This window comes from Gymnodraco acuticeps, unplaced genomic scaffold, assembly GCF_902827175.1.
Source record: "Gymnodraco acuticeps unplaced genomic scaffold, fGymAcu1.1, whole genome shotgun sequence".
Taxonomy (NCBI): Eukaryota; Metazoa; Chordata; class Actinopteri; order Perciformes; family Bathydraconidae; genus Gymnodraco; species Gymnodraco acuticeps.
The window spans coordinates 2,920,142-2,943,959 of record NW_022990501.1 but is presented as its reverse complement, the minus strand read 5'-3'; the positions used below and the strand labels follow the sequence as shown (position 1 = coordinate 2,943,959).

Sequence of the window (23,818 nt, the reverse complement as noted above, 5' to 3'; positions counted from 1 at the left end):
AGATAGACAGGCAACAAATTGCTGTGAGTGGGCGGATGGGGGCAAAATAGATGGGGTCCGTCTCAAGTTGAAATGTTTGCTCGCTAAGTCTCCTCACAAAAGGTTATAAAAATGAACTGTGTGTGTGTGTGTGTGTGTGTGTGTGTGTGTGTGTGTGTGTGTGTGTGTGTGTGTGTGTGTGTGTGTGTGTGTGTGTGTGTGTGTGTGTGTGTGTGTGTGTGTGTGTGTGTGTGTGTGTGTCTGGGCTTTTGCAATTTCTCAAACACCTCATTTACCACAGGAGACTTTAAAATGTGTGGGCTTTGTCTTGCTGCCTCTGGAGGGCTAAGATAAGTCTTGACAGAGTATATGTTTGAGAGTGTGTTTTTCTTCCGAAAGCTTCCTCTGGGTAATGTAAGTGAAGAAAATGTGTGTTACCCACACACACACACACACACACACACACACACACACACACACACACACACACACACACACACACACACACATACACACACACACACACATTTTACATTTTAACTTTCACATGCTTTTCCCTGTTCATTTGGAGACTCAATAAAAAAGCAAGGCTAGCAGGGAATTTATAGAAATGTTATCCTCACTCATCTAACACCCGTGATAGACTAAGAGGAGGATGCCATGTGTTTCAGCACCACCATGTGAACAGATGGGGCCACAGTCTCACTCCCTCCTACAGCTAGACTGATAGTGATCTGATGGAAAACAATACAGACAAGCGCTTGGCACGGCTGAAGAGAATGAGGAGCCATGGTGTCTGTTTCTGGAGAATGAAGATGCAAAGATAGAATTTTAAGTCAAGTGTGTGTCATACCCTCTCATCAGGGTTGTGTGAAGCTCCTCTGCCTGGAGGCTATCCAAATCCCAAAGGTTATGGTGAAATAAACAAGATGAAGAAGTAGACTTGTATAGGAGCAGTGTGCACTGAAAGTATTATGCAAGCAGTACAGTATATACCTCACATTTCAAACATTTTCGGGGGGGAAATGGACCCACATTTAGATGTTGTCTCAATGGATTCACCGTATCTAAGACATGTGAGCATACACACATGCTGAAATACACAGACAAGGTAGAAATTACAATCCTAAAGTTTTAAGTATCTACTATTTTTGACTCGACTACTGTACCAGTGAGTAAAACAGAGGTTTTCTTTCAATTGTTTAGTTTTGTACACAAGTGACTTGTACAACTTATACAGTTTCTGTATAAATAATGCTTGCAACAGATTGTTAAATGAAAAGTATTCAATGTAATAATTTCTTAACATAAATAGCAGAAAATCTTCGAAAGGTGACACGTTAAAGGTAAAACAAGTAACATATATAAGTGCAATTTGTCGTGGTTCAATTTGGTATTATTTCATAATATACATTTGTAAGTAATATCTTTTTTTTATTGATTTGTGATTCAATTGATTAAAGTAGAAGTAAGAAATTCCCATGGATAATAGATACAGTAAGGCTCTCTAGATGATGAAGGTAATACATCAAACAGATTTTTATTTGTTTCTTTTAAATGTATTTTTTAAGTGATACATAGATGAAAATGTGTTCTATAAATTATATGCAACATATTTCAATTATAGCTTTTCACAGTCCTGCTTTTAATCATGTTTCACGCATGTCGCCTAATTGAAAATACTAATCCTTAAATTATAATATCCAATAAGAAAGGACAGACAAAATTAAGTCAATAGCAACTAAACTGATTACTTCCACTTTTTTGAGTTTTTTTTCACCGTTACATAACAATCTTCTGAGGGATTAAAGACCCTCCCTTGACAATTCCTGGGTTGGATCATCAATTACCACAAAAAGTCTATTACCACAAATCAGCACTTTGATCAGCTAGGTTTTGACACCATTTAATGTGCCGGCTTTAACACAGGGATCATGCACATGCTCCACACTCTAGAGGAGCCGTAAGAGGGACATTATGACTGAAGTGAATGTTCTTGTTTTGGCAGCCGGCCTCTTTTATGGAAGGTATTCATCATCATACCAGACAGACCAGCAGTTTGCAAGGGCAAGGAACGGGAAATGAAGGGAAAGAAAAACACTGAAGGACGGATGAGGTCACCGCATAATAAATATTTAAGTTGATTTGGACTACCTGTTTCTGTCGGACACAGAGCACTCCTTCTGATTTCCACAAGCGTTAAACACATCAGATAGATTGGTGTGGGATAATAAGCAAGATCAGACCTTTCCTGTGGTAAGTCAATAGTCCTTTCAGCAGCCTGGCAGTTTGCAGGGGAGGGAGGATAAAACACGTATCAGGATAATTTACTGCCCTCGGCCTGACTGTTCAACCCCTCTGACACAGCTAATGGCAGATAATGCATTGCCCCATCTGCTGATCCTGTCTGCATTACAATTTATTTGCAAAATAATTGCACAAATATAAGAAGGCTAATGTGACGCCGACCTTAAGCTCATAAACTAATAGTTTGCTGAATATGTATTAAAAAAGGGGTTACAAATACAGTATGTTAAACAACAATCATGATTGAGTTAATTCATTCAGTAAGTGATATAAAAGATTTAAATGTAATTATTATTGTCTTCAATAGTATTACCTTAAGATTAAACATTAGTAATTTAGCTTCTTTTTTAAAATTATTTTCTCTTATATTAAGTTGAATAACTTTAAAGCCTGTATTATGAAGGAAGGCTTACTTTACTCAGTTATCCCAGCTAGACATGTTTGGTTCTAAAAACATTCTGAGAATGTTACCATTCACTGTTCTAGGAATGTTTTCAGCGGGAAGTTTTCTTTTGGTTCCCAGAATGCTCTTCTGAAAGGTAGGATAACGTTCTCTAAAATCATTCTTAACATGTTTGGTGATAACCTTCTTAAGATGTTTTTGATAACATTGTTCGAACATTATGCCATACTATTCTTAAAACGTTTTCAGTTGCAAGTTAGATTTTTTTATGTTGCCAGAATGTTATCATTTTAGAGTAGGATAACCTGCTTTATCGTTCCAATTTATCAGAATACTTTATTTTTAAATGCGACCAGCAGCTAGTAGAAGTCACTGTCGGTGTCACATGTACTGGAGAGGACCCAGAGTCAGACTCGGAATCAGCTGGTGAAAGTAACATTTGTTTATTAGAAAAGGGGAGCTGGGAGTGGAGGTTGGTGATGGCGGCAGTGGGAAACAGTTGTTCCAGGGTGGGTAGAGAGGCCTGGCTGGTCTTGGGAGTGTGGCAGGTCTTGGGTTCCTCCTGGGAGAGACACACAAATGAGTGTGAGGCAAAAGCAGGCAAAGTTGTCAAAGCTAGAGCGGCACGCAACAAACCGTTCACGACAACAATCCGGTAGGGTATGAGTGCAGGCTGCAGGCTTTCATAGTGTGGCTGATGAGCAGGTTGCAGGTGTGGTTGATTGGAGATTGCTCCCAGCCGTGTAGAGCAGACCAGCAGGCAGGGGGGGGGGGGAGACACACAGTAGAAACAAACACACACTAACAGGGGTTTCAGGGACGGGCAGTGACAGTCGGTCCGTTCCTCTATATGTCTGTCGGTCTCAAATCTAAAGGGTGCAATAACGATTTGTATCCAATATGCATAAACAGCGGACACTGTTTATACGCAGCCCTCACAAATCACACGGTCAGATAGCTTATCCAACAGTTACAACCTACATACGAGACACAACCTTTATAGTCAGAAAAAAAGTGTGATTATTTTCGGATATTTTACACATATGATATTATGAATACTGTGGGCCTCCATACCTTAGTGTGATTATAAGTGCATGTGAGTGAATATTGGCATGCAAATTCGTTTTTATACGTCCTATTCATTGCCTCAATGCGCTCATACATCTTAAGAAATGTATCACCAAAAATGTTAAGAATGATTTTAGAGAACGTTATCCTACCTTTCAGAAGAACATTCTGGGAGCCAAAAGAAAACTTCCCGCTGAAAACATTCCTAGAACAATGAATGGTAACATTCTCAGAATGTTTTTAGAACCAACAATGTCTAGCTGGGAACTCACACATGCCACGCAAACATGCAATATCTGCTTGCTGCTTATCATGAATTACGTGCTTGTTTTTTTTCAAAAGGAAAATGTGGTGACAGATTTCTTAAAACATCCTTTTCAAACAAATGCAACAAGTTTGTTTTTTAAAGCGCTCTAGAAATAAATCTGACATTGACCATGACCGTGTTAATATTTCCATCACAGGAACGTTTTATAAAAAAAGAATAACCTCCTGAAAATGTTCTTATTTTGTTATCATGTAACATTGAGGGAATGTTTTATAAACATCTGTACTGTGTTACATCAACAACGTCCAAAAAACATCCTTAGAATGTTGCAGGCAAAACGTTCCACCTTTGTTAACACATCACATTAAAGGAACGTTTTATAAAAAACGTTCTGTCATCTCAGACTTTAATAACATCCTCAAAACATGTTGCAGTCAAAACGTTATCTCTTAGTTAACCTTAAACCTTATAGGAACATTATTTGAAAAAATAAACATCCTAAAAAGGTTCTTTGAACATTCAGATTAAAACGTTTCTTTAAAACATTATTAGAACCTGTAGGTAACGTTAGCCAAAGTTGTGAGAACGTTCCGTGGTAGCTGGGATGACATTTAAATATGGTTTAGGCAGGTTAAAATTAAGAAATATATAGAGGAGCAAACACACCCTCTCTTCCTTGCGTGTGAGGAATTGTTATTAATGCATGTTTGGTGTAGTTTATAGCAGGTTTGACAAGATCTTTAAATAAAAATGTCATACCAGGGACTTGGCAAAATCTTACACACATCTTATTTATTTCCTCTAAATCTCTCTCTCTCTCCTCCTCTCGGCAGTCACTTCTGCAATAAGGTTTTAGTCGAGGACAGATGGAGGTTTTCCAGAACTGGGCCGTGGCACTAAAGTACTTACAATCTTTTTTTTATTTCATCAAATAAATCCGTTATCAGCTCTCTCCAGGCCATCTGTCCCATTCGGATTTCACCGTCTTCTCCGCTCACTGATCTACCTGCCTGGCTCTCAAGTAGTTTCCATGTGAGGCTCAGCACAGGTAGTTCCACCTCTGTTTCATGGTGGCCACATCCCTGCATCGATGCTAAAATAGAATGTATTGTGTGGGGAGGACTGAGAGTGGTTGATACATTTCAGGCGTTGTGAGCGCAGACATGTCCAATTTCTCCCACTGCCACAAAGGCTGATTGGGGGAGAGTTCCATTTTCTGAGAGCTTCAAAGCAACATCATTCAAAAACAAGGTGGGAGAGATTTGTTAGGTCAATATTGTATATGTCTTTTTTTCACTCTTCTCCATTCCTCTCCCAACTCGTGCACCCTCATTTTTCTATTTCCATCTGCTCTCATTTATCAGTTCTCCTATGTGTCTAGTGTCTCAGTCAGATTCAGTTCTTGTGGAGAACCTGTGAAAATATGAAAAGGACAAACACATCCCAACTGATCAAATACTGACGGCTTTGTCCATTGCCCTACACGCTTTGAAATATGACGATGAGGTAGCCCTTTGGTGCCAGTTTTTGTAACGGTGGCCTGTTAATTTGATCCCTCTTGTTACATGCATAGCATCTTTGCAAAACAAACTTTAGTATTCACAAGAAAGGTACATTTTCAATTGGGTGAAAGCCCTGCGTTAGTTTGACCTCTCTCCTTCCCTCCATCCTGCATTAAGTGGACTTATATTGCTCTTTGTAAATGGCCATAGATTTGACACAGTTAAGTTTACACAGGGGTGTAGTGCCATTTGTATAAGTACCGGAGCGCACCTACTGTATGATGTATGCATTCCTGGATGTACACACGCACAGTTGTGGCTAGTTTAGAAAGTGATGTAACTGTGTAGATGTGTGTCCCCTCTGTCCTGCTCAGCTCCGTGTTTTTAAGATGAAGATGAACCTTTATTATATTATAATACATGATATTCATACAGCACTTTTCCGATTGCCCAAAGACGGTTGTTAATTGGTCTATGTGAGTGTATGAGCATGCGTCGGACACCGATACTCATCTCCAGATGATAATTTGATCACGTGACAGTATAGCAGCGAAGCTATTCAATTGTATAAAGTGGAAAAACTGCACAGATCTTTAGCCCTGTGATGGGAAATGTGGCCCTGCACTAAAACAATCCGATGTTACGCCCAGGTCTAGGGGAACGTAGGCGCAGCATAAAGTTGCACTCTCCCAACTTTACCCACTCCCAAGAACATGGACGCCGAGACAGAGAATGTCGTTTGGTAAATGTAATTAACAAAATTATTACAAAGAGGAGTAACAAAACGACACGACAAAACAAACAAAACTTTTAACACAAAAATCGTACCTACTGTAACGAATGAGAAAAATAAACGTACAGGCTTCTTACCTACTCTAACGTGAAAACAGGAGAAAACGAATTATCCAAAAGAAAAGGGTTTTGCACTCCTGAGAAAAATAAAGCGTGTCTACAAAGACAGGTAAAGTAGCTTTTCTTTCTACAGTCCCACAACAGAAGAGAAGGACCGGTATACGGTATAAATAGGCACACAGCACAACAGGACCGCTATCTTAACGCAATTTGTGTTGGGAGTAGGAGAAGTCAAGTCAGAGAGAGCGGCAGACGAACTGCACGGCTGCAGCTTAATATGCTGCTGTCTCCTCAGGTGGACCAATCAGCAGGTTGAAGGTAGCTAATCAGCAACGGGCACCACCTGCTGTAGTTAGCATCTACATTGTCAATAGTGGATTTGAGAACCTAGCCTGTGATCGGCACCATGCATACTACAAATATTATTTTTCCTCAGAACAAAATGTGCCAGAGTGGAGTTTAAAATTGAGTTAGTATGAAGTTTGGATTATATCGTACAGATGCTGAAGGGTGAAGGGTCAGACAAATGTAAATATATATAATTATTTTTCTTATTGATGTAAGTGAGGATCAAGTGAAAAGAAACCCATATTTAGCTTTGATGTTTATAAGCTTTAATTGAATATAGAAACAAACTAACGCCTTGAATCTTATTCGGGGAATTAATGGCCTCCAAGTTCTTCATCCTCAAATGAGTGAATATTGTTTCAAACAAACAAAACTAAAGAAAACTTAACAACCAAAATCTCTAATGAGGCCGAGGCTGCATGTGCTAATGAGTTTTATTCTAAGCCGGGGGATAAAGTAAAGTCGAGGTGGCTGGCCAGTGGATTGCCCCTTTAAGGAGTGAGATGTTACAGAGCATGCCAAGTGTTAATGGCCTGCCCCGACTTGAAGGTTAACGATCGGTATTTGATGCTGCCTCCGTGACCACGCTCCTCTGACTCCAATCAATAGTCATGTTAATAAGCAGCAGAAATACTTGGCACTCAGCCTCCTTTCTGTGCTGGGTGAATTGCTGTATTGATCCTTGCCCGCTCATTTTAATTCCAGCATTTCTTACAAAAGAAGCCAAATGCACATGGCATTGACCCATGCTGAGTGTAACTGATTGGGGAAGGAATTACATTGCTTTTGTTGGTGTTCACTGACTGCTAGAGTTCTCTTCAAAAGTCTTTTGACATTTCTGACCAACACTTTCATTGCCAATATTTCACCCCTGGTAATACAATGGATCCTATAATCCTCCATCCGTCTCCTCTGATATACAAAAAGTGGGTTTCTACCAAGGTGATGCATGTTTTGTAGTTTCCTAGCAGCACAAACGCGGCACCACGTGGCAGATGTGTCGCGGAGAAACTGAGCCTGACTGAGTAATGGAGGCCAAGACGAGCTTTCTGCCTTTAATCAACATGAGATGAGGGCAGAGGGAAGCCTTCATCACGTTGTGCCTTGGGGGAGTCAGGCAGGACGTGAAGAAGGCCAGTTTGATCTTGATGAGCTTTTTAGGGTGTCAGGGCTTTTCGGAGATGAGTTTTCATGGGGCCTAGTCACCCTGGGAGGAATGCTTTCAGGTGACACTAATTGCTCCTCCACCCAGCTAGCTGTCACGAAGAGAAAAAACTCTGTCTGCCAGAAAACTCTCCGACTCTCAGTGTCATGATGAGGCTCAGAGAGTTAAGATGCATGCCAGAGGAGTAACATGAAGAATGAAGAGTAATTAGCAATGCATGTATTTAAATCTATGCACACTGCAGCAAATATACGGGGATGTCAAGGCCCAGGAGGCGCCTCAGAGGCTGATTGATCAGAGAGCAAGAGACTGTTTCAAATGCTGAGGGTGTTAAGGCTGCTTTACTGGAGGGTAGCACAATGTTCTTTGAGAAGATGGTCACTATATGTTGGAGTCTTGAGGGTCTCAGCAGCATAAATGTTACATACAAATGTGACAAATGTGACAAATGTGACAAGCCATATAAGAAGAAATTGCCTTTTAATGTTGTTGGTATCCTACATTTTTTTGTATTGTGTCTGTACTTAGAATAATTTAGTTTTCACACTCTACAAATTGCTTATCCAACGCAAGGGAACACTAGACTTAGATTCAAGGATTTTCAAATATGCATGATTTTTCAGTTATGAATTTGTATGGTATGTTTTAGAGTCATTATAAAGATAATTTGAATTGTGGACTAAATAAAAGCTATTGCTCAACTGTTGAATAAACGGTATATAAAAAAAACATTGGATGATATTGCGTTCAGCTTACATACCGGGAACACCATTACTGACACTCTGCATATTTAACAGTAACCCAACATTACTACCACTGACGATCTTCTTACTGATTACATTAGTGGTATTTCTCCAATTATTGGTCATGTGCTATTGTTTTTGCACACGTGCCCTTAGTGTTAAGAGGGTGTTACGCATTGACAACATGTAGAGCAGTTGTGGATGGTTTATAAAGTGTGTTGGGGGTTGATTTCTCATATTTTTCGGTTTGGAATTTTAAAAAAAAAACGTAGCTCCTGGAGGCCCAGTGAGTTGAAGCGAGTATTGTATTTAGCCACCAGCTCCGGCACATTCTCATTAACATTCTGCTTTCGCTGATTGGTAAAGGTCCATTGTTTTAGACAGCAGGGCAAACAAGAAATGGCCTTGGCTGTTTTATATAGAGGTGAATGTTCAATTAAGATTACATTTTCCATATAATGAACATTGGATGGATTCTCTTTTTGTATGAATTTATCAGGAGATACACAGAAACCAACCGTGTGAGGTGTACCAAGATTATTCAAATGTGAGCCTTAGATACGGCAGTGAATTAAAGTGGGTACACAAGCAGTGTACTCCTCTGCATAAGCCATAGTAAAGATGACACTGCAGCAGAGTCCAATGGGAGTTGATTTATTGCCCCCAGCAGCAGGGGCATTTAATTTCCATGTATAGTGGAATCATTTTGATTACATACTGCTCATTTCTGCATCAGCAATGACTCCTGTGAGTCAGTATAAATGTCTATGGCAGAGCACCACCAGATGTTTCCATCAGTAAATTATCAGCGAGAGCCAGTCTCTGCGGACATTCTGTGTGCTTATAGAAAAAAATAATAAGTGAGTGAATAAAGATTACATGCCATGTTTAAAAAGGCTAATTAGTTTGACAGATCGTTTACCTCAAAGCACCAAAAGAAACGTTTTCCTTGCCCTCTCTATTCTTATTTATTTTTAAGTTGACAGCAAGACCCTAACTGCATGGTACAGATATTTTGCCTTGAGCTCATTTAGTTAAGGCCAAACCCGGAAACAAATAAGTCCCTGAGGGTGTTGCTGTTTCCCCATTGGCTGTTCCTTCAAATCAATATGGACTGATAGTGTTTACGCTGTTTACACTCTGTGGCTTCTACTTTTCTAAAACTACTACCGTTGGCAGCTGAAAAACGCTTTAGATGAGTAACATCTAGAGCATGGGTCGGCAACAGGCGGCCCGCGGGCCATTGTTGGCCCGCCAGCAATAATATTTGGCCCGTAATTTTGAGAATCACTAATAAAATATTATTTTGAGATTTTTTTTTTTTTCTTTTTTTTTACAACATAAAAGCCGCTGATTGATCGGCCGCCGGTCACTATCGGCCGATATTCACTATTAATAGTTTGATCGGTGCTCTCTATAAAGGCCGATCAGGAGAGCTGGATCTGATCGATATAAACGCGAGTGAAGTATAACCGGACCGAGAGAGATCAGATCAGCTGCTGAGTCTGACGGAGACATGCAGCTCTGCATAATCACCTGAAGCCCCGCCCACTGTTTAGCGAGCTGCTTGTGAAACTGACGGGCTGTCAGGAGAGAGAGAGAGAGGGAGGGAGAGGGGAAAAGAGAGCATTCGTTTCTCCCGTGTTATTATTGAAAGTTAATGTAAACTTTTGAATAATGTACTTCATTTACTACAAGTAGTTTCTTTGAATGTAATAATTATGTTGTTTGTTGTTTGTGGAATCATTTATTGAAAAATGAATCTGAACTTTTCGATCTGTAACGATTATAAACTGAAGCAATATAAAAATGAGCCCCATTAACTGAGTTTTAAACATCAGCATATCTGCTCATAGTCCGGTGATTACCTGCTAACGGAAACTCTGCTACACCATTCTTATTATTATTATTGAAACATGACCGGTAAGTTTCAAATTACGGTAAAATAAATTCTGTCCCGACATATCCGCTTACATTCATAATGTCAGCGGAGGGAGGGGAAGCGGCGCTGTGGAAGAGCAGAGTGGCGAGGGAGAGCTGTCATCTTCCCTTTACAAGCTTCAAACATGTATTTATCGTGTGATTTTGGAAATAAAAATGTCATATTCTGAAAGCCAAGACTTTGTTTATTTAAAATCAAACAAAACACCCGATCCCCGAAAAACTAGTTTTTTACGCATATCCACGTTTATTTTGAAATGAGCCGTTGCGACTTTCGACTGATTTCGATAGAGCGGGTCACATATGGCAAATTGGGGGGAACCAGGTCAATTAAAGTACTTATTTAACTATATATTAAATACATTGAGTTTGAGTAAAATACTTGGTTACTGATTAATTTAGGTTATAATATATTAAATTGCAAAGCAAAATGCTGTAATTGATTTATTTTGTCCTTTGGTATTTTTTAAAGGTTTTCAACCTGAAAGAATCCTAATGTGTCCTTGAAAAGTTTAAATAAAGAAAAGGAAAAAGGATTCCAGTTGTCCATGCGTCCTCTGTTGCCCCTCAAGCCTCTCAAATGTGCAAACACTCAAATAAATGCCAAAAACCCAGAGAACTTGACAATACTTATCAGAATAAAATGTTAAATAACACTGCTACCTAGTTAATAACTCTACTTTACTCAGTGGAGGCTCGTCCATTGAGGAAAGGGAGGACCATCCTCCCTAAAATTTCAGAGAAAAATAAACTTTGAAGAGAACAATAAATACACCTCAATTTAAAAGATAAGTCTGTTAAAATACAGATAATAGCCCTGGCTTTGGGACTGAAATGGGGCTAGAGAGGACGAGCCTCCCTTTGGGCGGGTCTAGCCAGAGGCTCTGGATTGGGCGCCTATATCATCAGTGAACCAATCAGCGGATCTGACTGCGCATCAGAGTGTTGATGGGGAGGGTCATCAGCAATAGAGTTTTTTCTGAACCGGAGAACAGGGGCGCTGCGCCCTCTTACCAAAATCATTTCCTTGAATTAGGCTTTGATTATGTTCTGGCCCGCCATCTTGCGGCTCAGCAAAAAATTGTCCCACGGCCAAACTTACTTGCCTACCCCTGATCTAGAGCTTGATCATATTGTTGAAATTAATAAAGGGGCCCTCTTATGCAAATGTTCACAATTGTATTATGTGTCTCTACTGTGACATGCTTATATGCTTTAATGTTCGAAAAGTGTTTTCTTTTTCATATACTGCCTGTGTTGCAGCAGCTCTTTTCACCCTCTGTCGGAAACGAGACCCCGATCTGCTCTGATTGGCCAATAGAAGCACAGTGTCATAGTGATGTCACTATGTAGCGGAAGTAAACAATGGACTACAATGGAGGCGTTTCAGGCAGGGGGGGGGGACCACAAAAACCTAGGAAAATCCGAGGAAAGGAAAGGGAAAACAAGAAAAAGTATAATATGGCCCCTTTAAATTAAAACAGGCTTGTAATATTTGATTCAAACATAGATTATAAAATGATTTGCTACTACATCACATCAGGAATAAAGATTACGAAGACCACTTCAGACAATTGCATTTGTATATTTAATATAATGGAATTGACATCAAAGACATGTACTTGTCCAATACACTGTTCTGATGTAAGTTTTACAAAAGTAATGCACTTAACACACGGATATACATTTTACAATTCGGCCAACATTTTACACATTGACCAAACATGGTCAAACTATAGTTTTCCCTCTACTCTTGGTAATGTGGATTGTCTGTGATTCAATAGTAACAGATGAAAGCCATGCTAGCCTTGCTTTCTGTTTGGATGCGATAAGATGACACTTCCCCTCTGCTCACTGTTCACTCTCATACACTGCAGCACCCTGGAAGCCCGGTAAAAACAGCAAGATCAAGGTTCACTTCTGCAAATATTAATATCCTTTCAAACCTTTATACAGTGTATTCTTGGCCTTGCAGCTTGGTTTGTTCATTATAGTGGTTTTGATTGGAGCGACAGTGACTACAGGAGAGAGATGACCCTCCCCCTTTAGTCCTCTCAGTTTGATGGTGCTCATGAAATATTATATTGAATGGAAAAATGTATGCTTAAAGGTTGATGATTGGTATTTGAAAGAGCACTTAAAGACATTTAATGATTGTATTATTTAGTTTATTTTAATAACCTGGATAAAAGAAAACCCCGACAAATACTTAATCTCTCAACACAATTTTCCGAAATGGAACAGCACAATGTTTAGATGGCATCCTCTGATAATGTTGTGGTTGCTGCAGAAGTGTGCTTGGTCAGCCAAATCCCCGGTCTCACAAATATGTCTGCTGAGGCGAGGTTCCAGCTAGGAGTTACATTAAGCCTGCTCTCATTACAGTCCAGAGGAACATGCACACGTTTCTGTGTGTGTGTGTGTGTGTGTGTGTGTGTGTGTGTGTGTGTGTGTGTGTGTGTGTGTGTGTGTGTGTGTGTGTGTGTGTGTGTGTGTGTGTGTGTGTGTGTGTGTGTGTGTGTGTGTGTGTGTGTGTGTGTGTGTGTGTGTGTGCGTGCGTGCGTGCGTGCGTGCGTGCGTGCGTGCGTGCGTGCGTGCGTGCGTGCGTGCGTGCGTGCGTGCGTGCGTGCGTGCGTGCGTGCGTGCGTGCGTGCGTGCGTGCGTGCGTGCGTGCGTGCGTGCGTGCGTGCGTGCGTGCGTGCGTGCGTGCGTGCGTGCGTGCGTGCGTGCGTGCGTGCGTGTGAGAGACTGAAAGAAAGAGGCCCTCTGGGGATTTGGCTCCAGCACTGGTGAGGATAAGGTAGTGTGATTTCTCCTGACATGGCCAATGATTCATAATTGAGGCAGGACAGCTGTTGCTGGCTGCACTGACGGTCCCAGGGTGGATGACAGATGATAGGGCCCTGTGGGGACAAACTATCTATCACTCCGAGTGCTCACTGTCCACCATCTGCTCACCTGTCCTTCATGAGCAGCCCTGGTGTATGTAAACCTAGAGGTGAAAGACCAACTACCTGTCTAGCCTCACTGGATATGATCATATCTGTTGTTGCAATATCAAAGTGCGTACCATGCATTAGAAATAACACAATGCCATACACACCTATGTGATGTTTACTGATAACTTTTGGTTAATTTAGCAAGAAGGAAAATCACAATCAAAGTCTAAAATGAAATATAGGAACTTTTTCACTGAAATTAAGAATGATATACTTTATTTTCTAGAGAGTTTCCTTAGTCACAATCTCTACGTTCTGGAAAAGAACAAAGAAAGGACCAAAGCATCAAAGAGAACATTTTACATAACATTATATTTTTGAATTCATATAAATAGGTTATGTACAGTAACAGAAACATTTATGTGGAGCAAAGTGATTTAATAATTCAGCTGTGCATTTTTGACTCAATGCACAACAGAGAGCATACGTGGCTATACAGTATGTATGTTTATATCTGTTGGAGACAGTTATTGTAAAAAACAGGATACAACAATTATTTTGTTGAGTTGAAAAAAGCTAAAGATTAATGGATACAATGGCTGGTAGAAATGGCAAGATCAGATTTATTTTCCTTCCATGTTATGTATGTTGAGATATCTAGTATCTGATTATTAGAACAGGCAAAAAGATTGACTTGGATTGGGTATAGGGGAGAGTGGATTGAGCAAGAAAAATATACTTTCCATCAGTTCCACCGAATGCTCAAGGAAGAAGGTCATTTTGATTTCTAGTCTTCTTTTTTCTTTTTGGAAATATGCTTGAATTATACATTTTTGAGTTTCTCATCAACTAGCCATTTCTCATCTCCAACCAGCTTTACACAATGGTGGAGACAAAGCAAACACATATTTGAATAATAATTTAAGAATACATTTCAGAGATGAAGGAAATTATAGGCTCTATTTGTTTTTTTTATCAAGTTACCTCTGTTGTTAGCAATATTGCAATTCCACATTGTCAACGCTATCATGTCATAACTTGAATATATGAGAATGGATGTTAAATTGAAGGAGAATTACTGTACTGTGCTGTGGGGGTCAAAATGAAGTTATAAGATACGCAAGTAGCTGAAGTAACCTGATTTGCAAAACACCCAAGCCCTCCATAACAACTCAGAGACAGAGAGGCAGTAATGGAAAAAAAGAGATCTGTGCCTAAGGCTTTGTCATTGGCGATGCCCTTGAGAAAGAGAGAAACGGGGGATTCTAAAATCCTGTGGCATGCCTTTATGTTGTTAAAGGTTACTGCAACAAATTACCAATGTAAGCTAAGATGCACAGCGTTTGCATTTCAAACATGCACAGGTGATTTTGAAACACACAAGCAAATATTTGTCTATTTTTATGTAGTGTTTGTCTTTTTTTCTCACTTTGGCTGAAACCTCCTAGACTTGTGTTCAATTCTGCTTGTGATAAAAATCAAATCAATCAAAGTGGCTGAGCTCACAGATGATTCAGGATGAAGTCACCTCTAAGCTCAGTCTCAGTGTCCATTAGCCTCTGCACTCATTGCCAGCTCTCCTTTCACTTTGAGTGACAGCCAACCCGGCCAAATTCCTTTTCCTGCTGCCGTCGTGCACCCTGCCCACTGTCTCAGCTTTTCCAGGCTGTTGCACTAAAACTCCTGCACACATATTACCTCAGGGACAGCAGCCTATGGAGGGCCGGCAACACTTTTTCTGCCTCATGGCATACCTAAGACCTAAGCCCACCACCGGTGACAGCATTAGCTTTTAGAACACGTTATGTATTTCACTGAGAGCTTGAGATGTGGTTGATTTGGCTTTGATGGTGCACTTGTCATTCAAGACAGGAGCTGGCTCCACTCCAAATCATCAGATTGGGCAGCTGTTGCCTCCTCTCTTTTTAGTAGCAAAGGCCCAAAACATTAAGCTATTTGTTGATATTAAGTTATTTGGCAATCTCAATATTAAGTTATTTGATTGCCATTTGTTTTGAGGTTAAGTCATCTTTAACCATAAACGGTTTATCTGAGGTGGAGGTAGTAATTGTGATGTCACCCATTGATTTGAAGACTACAGTTTTGAGCATGAGTTTAACTTTTTTGGCAATTATCATCTTGGTTTTGGCTTTTCAAGACATTTTTGACTCCTAAAAATGTCTTGTTTAGTATTCAATTGTACTTAGCTCCAGCCTCTCGTGTCATTTCTGGTTGCACACATTCAAAGATTGCAACAGCCTCAAACCAAGACGATAATTGCCCAAAAAAGTTAAACTCATGGCTTGAAAACTGTTAAAAAATAACATTCATGAATTAAAAACACAATTTAAAACGATTAATATTCTCAGACAAAAAACAACAGTACCGAGACCTGAATACAATCTTGGATTTGACCTGTCAATCACAAGGAAGCCATTTCAATTAAGCATTCCTTGCTTTAGGATATTTTTCACTACAAATGGCACCATAGTTTACAAAATGATCATCATACTCAATTGAAGTGGACTTTAAACTAGTGTTTAAGCTCAATATTGTATTTAAAAATATATTTACTGAGGTAATACATTACATAAGCAGTATCATTATCTTATAGACTTCTATACATTCAGATTTGTTCCTGCAACCTGTGTAGTCGCCTCCTGCTGGTCATGAGAAAGAATGCAAGTTTAAGAAAAGGTCTGCATTTGTTTTACTTTCATAACAGAGACGCTGCTTGTCTTTATCAAAGTGTGTTTCAGGGGGGCGGCGGGCGGGTAGTGTTTGTGCACACTTTAGTGCAACAATAACAGGCTTTCAATCATTCTGAATAAAATGTTAAAGAATTCCAAATGATTTGAATTTAGTAAAAAGATTAAAACCTTGGTTAACTCCAAACTAAAAATGTTTTAAACCATATTGTTATTCAAGAGTGCCATGCAAACACAAGGTAATACATATCATGCACCTTGAAAGAAGCGAGTCAGAACAAACTATTGTGCCAACTCAAGTGAAGGTGAACGTTTCTTTCTATATCTATCATGCATAATGACCATGACCTTCTGCTGGATTAACATGCCTCTTATCGTTCTGTTGGGGAATGAATCAAATGCTGTTCCAAAATATGTCAGTGCTCCATTATCCAGACAGTTTAACAACGTCAAATCCTCCCGAGGTTCCTTCACCAGATTTAGCTGCAGATGCTGTTCAAACCTGTTGAAGACATAAAGCACTGCTGTCAGAGTGGCTTACAGGCACAAGGCGAACACCGAAAGGGGATGAATCAATCATGAGTAGAATGACCCAGACAGATTCTACAATTACTCAAGAACGTGTCTACAATCCCGGAGCAGGTTAACAAAGAAATGACTAAACCAAACAGATCCCTGTGCTACTGCTTCGGTAGACAACTGAGCAAAGTAACACAGCAGGTGACCCATTTTTCAGAGCAACATCATCATTAGACTAAACCTGGCTTTAAATGGGATAACAAGCGGGGGTGCTAAATTAAGATCCCATCTGGTGTAAACTGAGACCTCGTAAGTCAACAGTTAGTCACCATGTTTGTGTGCAATGGGATTTTTGGGTGTAATGATGGAGTTAAAAGTGTATGAAATGTTCTTTTAGTTTTTTTTCATAGAGTGGACGGAAATAAATGTGCTCATTCTTACAGTGCTAGAAATACAATGCACAGCCTGTTACCTTTGTGCAAAGTGTGACTCTTCAAAGACCCCTTTGCAATAAGTCAGCCATGAACTGTTTTCTTGCATGATAGCATATGTGACACAAAGGTACAGCGATAAAGACAAGAATGTAATCCAATGTCTCTTTTTTTTTTCAGGTGCTGAATGTGAGTGTGTTGGAGGGGGAGCAGGTGATAGTGGAGGACACGGGTGGCCGGGAACCCTTCATCCTTGCCAATGAGTCGGTGTTGATGAGAGGCCTCGTGCTCCGCAGCTGGAGCAACCAAATCTCCATCAGATTTCGTGGTGACAAACAGCGCAACTCCATGTTACTCCTGCTCCATTACCAAGGTGAGTCAGTACCATCTTGGATAGGCTTTTTCTCTGGCTGAACCCATTTTCATTTTGATGTAGGAGAAAAACGCTCTTCTTGTATTCTTTTAGACCGATAACAATTGCCTTGAACTGCGCTTAACCCAGTTTGCAGAAATGATGTCCTTTTTAAATAGATGCAATATGTGGCCAAACTGAAAAATACCAGTAACACATACAGTACCAACAATGCATATCCTACTTTATCCTCTATTGTACTCTTAATGGGACCATCATTAATCATGCTGTATGGACAAAGACTTGAAACTAGCGATTGAGACCATACACTTAATAGGAAAATATAAACAAAGGCAATAAATCGACTGAGAAGTAAGGGTTATTTTGTCATATACTTCTATATAATTGATCTATTTGCAACCATTGGAGTTGCTTCATTTTTCAGACCAGGAGATTGCCACTTAATCTGAACTCTATGACAGAAGAGAAGATAGCTTTACCATTGATATCAACACATTCAAATGTTTTGTGAGTGCTGATGATATTGTGCGCCAGAATCAACAGCAGATATGGTTACTGTATGTTGTGGGTGAATATTATGGCCCATAAGTCCATCCCCTCTGTCTTTTGTTTCGTGTGTGACACTGATCTCCCATGTCCGCAACAATGTCTGTTTATCTTAGCAATCACACAAAGTGGCCAGCAATTACATGCCCCATCGATTTGAGTTCATGGTGGATGCTGGTGGACAAAACATTCATTCCACCACATTACTGTGGCACTTTCATCAGCTCGAAAATGAAAGCGACCATCAAAACAGTGCCGCTGACGTGTGATAAATCAGCCTGTCGCTGTTGGACGTGTGAATATTGCTGTGTGGTCAGGCTGAAATGATGACAGTGAGAGGTCAGTGCTGATCATACAGGGTGGTGCATAGATGGGGACACATGGTTACAAATGGAGGAAATATATTACGCTGTCAGTTCTAATGCGTTTCTCCTTCTCTTGACATACTCAGCAGAATTGCATCCAGTGTTTACCAGGTTTATTGATGAAAATACCGTGTGCCTTTCTTTGGAATTGTCAAGAGTAGCAAAACAAGCAAAAAGGTTGTTTTGGGCGATTATGTTGGAAAGTGGAAAGGAAGCATCCAAAATAAACATATGGGTGTTAATATCACTATACTTAATTGCCCAAAAGCACAAGACAATACATAATGTTTTAATAGTAGTATGCAGCTAATGCCAAAAAGGCTCTCCAGGAAGACTTTGTGACACTATACAGAGTGCTGATGCCCTTCATTTTGAAAATGCTGGCTGCTACTTATTTTGAGACCCATGATGTTGCATTTGCTCACAACACTTCTTAAGGGATATGAATTATTGAGTGGTTCCATATGTCCGAATCAAACATCATATCTAGAATAAGCTCAAAACCAAGAGAAGGCACACAACTAGAATATTGTGCATGCATGTGTGCAGGTTCACACTCACTTGAGATAATGATACAAGCTGTAATGATATACACCCTGAAATTAAACAAAGTAATTTCTGAGCTGAGACTTATTCAGGTATGTATCATGAATAGAGCCAAAGTATTGGTTAACATGCTAAATGTTTGCTCCTGAAATATCAGCTGTCAGTACATTACAACACAGAATTCAAACAGAGCCGCAAAATAATTCACATCAAGTTCACCATATCTGATTCACTTAAATTAAAGCTTGTCTATTGTTAAACTATTGAAATATATATTATGTGCTTTTGAAGCCACATGTTTTGTATTTGTGGGACTTAGTGATTAAAGGCTAAATTATAAACAATACATTTAAAGGCAACTAAAACGGTATTATTATCTTCAATGAACCAGAAACACACTATGAATGAGGTAGAGTTCTAAGACAAAAACAGCAATATCTCCCAAACCAGACATCACCATGGTCGCGACCTGTCAATAACTGATTTTTTCATGTAAATTACTTTAAATGTGACCATAATTTACAGAATAAAAGTCCTGCTCTATTAAGACTTGAAACTATCAATTGAGACTATGAACTCAATAGGAACATGTTTAATTAGGTAATGCTGATCATTATTTCATAGATGTACATACATCAAGACTCCCTTTGGTCGCCCCTTGCTGGATATTAAAGAGAAATGAGTTTACGTTTTCCGACCTGGAGTTTGCTGCCGGAGTCCTATCATGCACTTTTCAATACTTCTAATGAATTTCAAAATGAATTATTTTATAAAAAGAATACCATATTTCACTTTAACTTAACATACAACCTTTAAATAATTGTGTCTACTGTATATTCCTCAGCACTTTTTCATTTGAATAATTCTGAACCTATAACCGTGTGTTGTCAGCCTGCAGGCAAATGTGTGATGTTCCACCAATCAATCGCCTTCAAAGTTGATATCAATTTCGATACAGTAATGAGAAGAAATGCAATGAGCAGATTTTCTGGAAGAGTAGACATATTGGATACGCAGAAGATATTTCAATTTGTGCTCCTCTCCCCTTGGTGAGCAGAGTATCACCTTGTCTGTATAATAGGCTGTGAGAAATGTGATTGGACAAGCGTGGAGAAGGGGACAGAACTGTGCAGAGATGGATCTGAGCTCAGGGTAATTAATATCTGTTCCAGCGCTGGCTCGGCCTGCCATGGCAGATTGATGGATGCCTCTACACACTATAACACCAGCAGTGGGCCTAACACTCGGAACATGATTATAGGGGTGTTTTACTGTTTATATGCATGGAGTCCCAAGTAGGACTATTGGAAAGGAGGGAAGCATACCACATCCTTATTCATTACCTTGTCTTTTCTTCAGATTCTCATCTACATGAAGCATTCTTTGTATTCAACAACAATGTCCACAGAGACATCTTCTGCAGCTACAGCATTTGAACAAGAAAACAACCAACGGTGCATGAATCTAACAACAAACCATGCATGCAACATAAATTATGTTTCACATAAAAACTGTGTTATGTAAATATAGTGTAATGTTGTGACTGTTGTGTTTGTAATGGCTTTTATAAGAAACACACCCAAAAGACACAAAAAGTAAAAAAATACACACATGAACTCTTACAAACCTTATAATATTAGCGAGCAAAACATAACCATATAAAATAAGTGTAGTATCAAACAAAGAAATGCAGGAATATTTGCTGTATTAAATCATATGTTTTTCTATCAAACAAACGTGAAGATTCTTGGCCTGTCTTGGTGCGTGCTTGCGATTTGATGCATTATTACCTTAAAATATAAAGGTAACATTTTATAATTGAATAACCTGTTTCTGCAACTGTTATTTTGTTCAGATCAGTTGGACAATTACTTGCAATAACTTTTCATTATATATCAGCACACAACGAGAATAATTGTATCACATGTATTTGTTGGGGGTAAATATGCAGACAAGTGCTTCTATGTATTTACTTTTGTATCTGTATTTCATTTCCCCAGAGAACAAACAAATAAACAGTGATGTTATTCACACTGGGTTGATCATTTATTATTGTCAACAATTGTTAATGGCATTCAGGCCTGGCTTACTCTTCACTATATATGACACCGTTTTATTTTGTGACACAATTAACAATGGGTTGAGGCAATATATATATACTTTTTAAAATGATGCCTCTTTATAAGGATCATTCATTGCAATTATTGATGCAAGCATGTTGACAGACTACTTCATCTTAAAGTATTGGCACCTGTAAGGGAAACTTCTGTAGCAATGGAGAGTCAGGACTCAGAGAGACAAGAGGAGAGTTGGAGCTTTGATGTCAAACACTGATGGTTTATTACGAGTATCGGCCGGAGGATTCACACCACAAGTCATAGCAGCCAGGTTCTGACTGCACAGGAGAGTTGCCACATCAATTCTGGAGCGCCTCTCTCTTACTAGATCTGTTAACTGGTTTCACAGAGAGTAATCAACATATTTTGAGAAGATAGCCTAAACAGTTGGGAACACTGAGTCACTTCCGTCTGACACTTATGGCCTCGAAGATTTCACAACTTGGAGTCCACAAACACAGAGAAGGAAGTGTCCCAGTGTACCCACAACAATAAACCATCTGTGACCTAGAGTTGCCCGGTCATAGAATGGGAACAACAACATTATGGCTGAAGCAGCCCATTTCCTTAAAGGAGATAACAGACGTCAGGGTTGGTCATACACGTCAAAGGGCAAAAAGGTTAGATATCTAGGAGTCTATGAGAATTATTCCCTAACAGCACCCAAATGATCAAACTAATTATCGGTAAACCAATAAAAGCTATATTCAGACTTTCTTCACAGAGGAGTACAAAAATGCTGTCATTTCATTACAAAAATAACTCATTTCTATTGATGAGCATTGTCGGTACTTGCATGCAAATATGGACAACCCAAGGCAAATTATACTCCCAATTGGTCCTTCATTTGAAATGGAATTAAAATGATGATGGAATTCAACTCCTTTGTCATTGAATTGCCATCATATCATTGTCACTGCAGGATTTGGTCAAGTACATCATATATCGATGGCATTGCCAATGGCTGTGATGCTTTACAGGAGTTATTGATTGACTGGAACTAATAAGCTGGGTTGGCCGGTGGAGCTCGGCCAATGGCAGCGGTCCACCGATTTGCCACAACTTCTCAGTAGCAATAATGAGATGCAGCCTCTGGTCCAAAGTTATTTCTCTTTAATAGCCTTTATTGAGTAAATGACCATTTAAATCAAGTTTTCAACCCAACCACATAAATGTCAATAGGCCATATCATGGCAGCACTATGCTATGGCTTTCTACAACTGAATCACTTTCCCAGAGACAACACTATTGATCTTTCTGTTAAAGGTAATGCTTTGGTGCACAGCCAGAACATGGGGCTTGGATACAGTGAAAACAAGTCACCTGATAACTGCATCTCCAGCAAAACAGCTGACTGGAGATGACTGCATAATAGCACAGGATTTTCTCTCCTTTTGGAAAACCCATTTTACTCCCAAATTGTTGTTGTAACATGGCAGATAATATTCTCCAAACACACTGGCATTAAATATAATAAAAATCGACATTACATTCATTATTCATGCTCTGTTTTCTGTCACACTATTTCATTATCTCCTGCCCTCGCCTTGCCAAGTTTGATCTCATTCCAGCTCTTTACCTGGAGGGATTCAGGCTTGGAATACAACAGTGCAGCAGTCTATTAGCCCTAAATTGACTTGCATTTTATTTGTTTGTCCAAACGCGGTGGATTACTTAGTTTAACTGCCTTCTCCACCTCATCTATTGTGCCCTAGTCGACAATGGTTGTCCATTATTGGTAGAGCAGCAGCGTTCTCAATTTGGCAAATGAAAACTGTGCAAACAGCAGAATAAGGCTCATTATTGTGTGGAGTGTGCGAGTGTTTACTTTCTATGTAAATGATTTTAGTTGAGAAACAATAAATAATTATTGGATCCGAAATACACATTCAGAACTCCATATTTGTGACAACAACAAAACAACTTGAATTCAAGATATAAGCAATATAAACAGAAATGTGTTACAGTATATTAAAAAACAGGACAATTCCATTGCCGTTGCACAGAGAAAAAGAAAGAAAGCACACTGGGGACTTGAACTTTTTGAACAAGCATCGAGAAATGACAAAAATAGAGTGAAAAAAAATCATTTACCCAATGTTCTGATGCCTGATGAATATGTATTGATTATGACAAGCCGCACATAAAACCTAATTTGAACCATTCTCACTTCAAACCGTGCCATTTAAATCCCAAAAGCTTGCTTCTATTTTTGCCCCTGTCTTCTTCTTTCTTTGGATACCTATTTTAAAAGAACTTATAAAGGATGATTGTGAGACAGTGAGATGGTGTCAGACTTTAATGTCACCATTGTCTCCTTATTTTGAACCATAATACCTTTCTTCATCTCGAGAATGATGTCTGTGACTGGTCCATACCAGTCACGCTATAAAACGGAAGGTTTACCTGCATATTTCCAATATGACTTTATCCTCTCCTCTAAAAGGAAACAATAACCAAAGACCCATGTGTTTCCTGTGGCCCCACAGTACCAGCTAATCTTCATGGCTGTCTGCACCGTGAATCTATTATTCGTAATGGCAAAACAATCAGACTTTATGGCCCAGCACCACATCTACGGGAACGGGACCGCACGTCATTTAATACTTCAGGAATTGGCTCTACAATTGTTGCCTCTGGCTCTCCCGCTGCATGCTCAATAGGGATGTAAATGCTGCTATGATAATGGCAATAACTA

The 23,818-nt window shown here is 39.5% G+C and overlaps 1 protein-coding gene across 3 annotated transcripts in view; it reads left to right on the top strand.

Annotated features, from left to right (window-relative positions):
- The window catches only part of LOC117552984 (seizure protein 6 homolog), a 118,826-nt gene that overhangs the window by 65,139 nt on the left and 29,869 nt on the right, over positions 1–23,818 (top strand). For all 3 annotated transcript variants that reach the window (XM_034226721.1, XM_034226723.1, XM_034226720.1), the window contains exon 4: positions 17,354–17,546. In XM_034226721.1, coding sequence (XP_034082612.1) covers positions 17,354–17,546 — 193 coding nt within the window. The remainder of the gene's footprint in view (positions 1–17,353; positions 17,547–23,818) is intronic.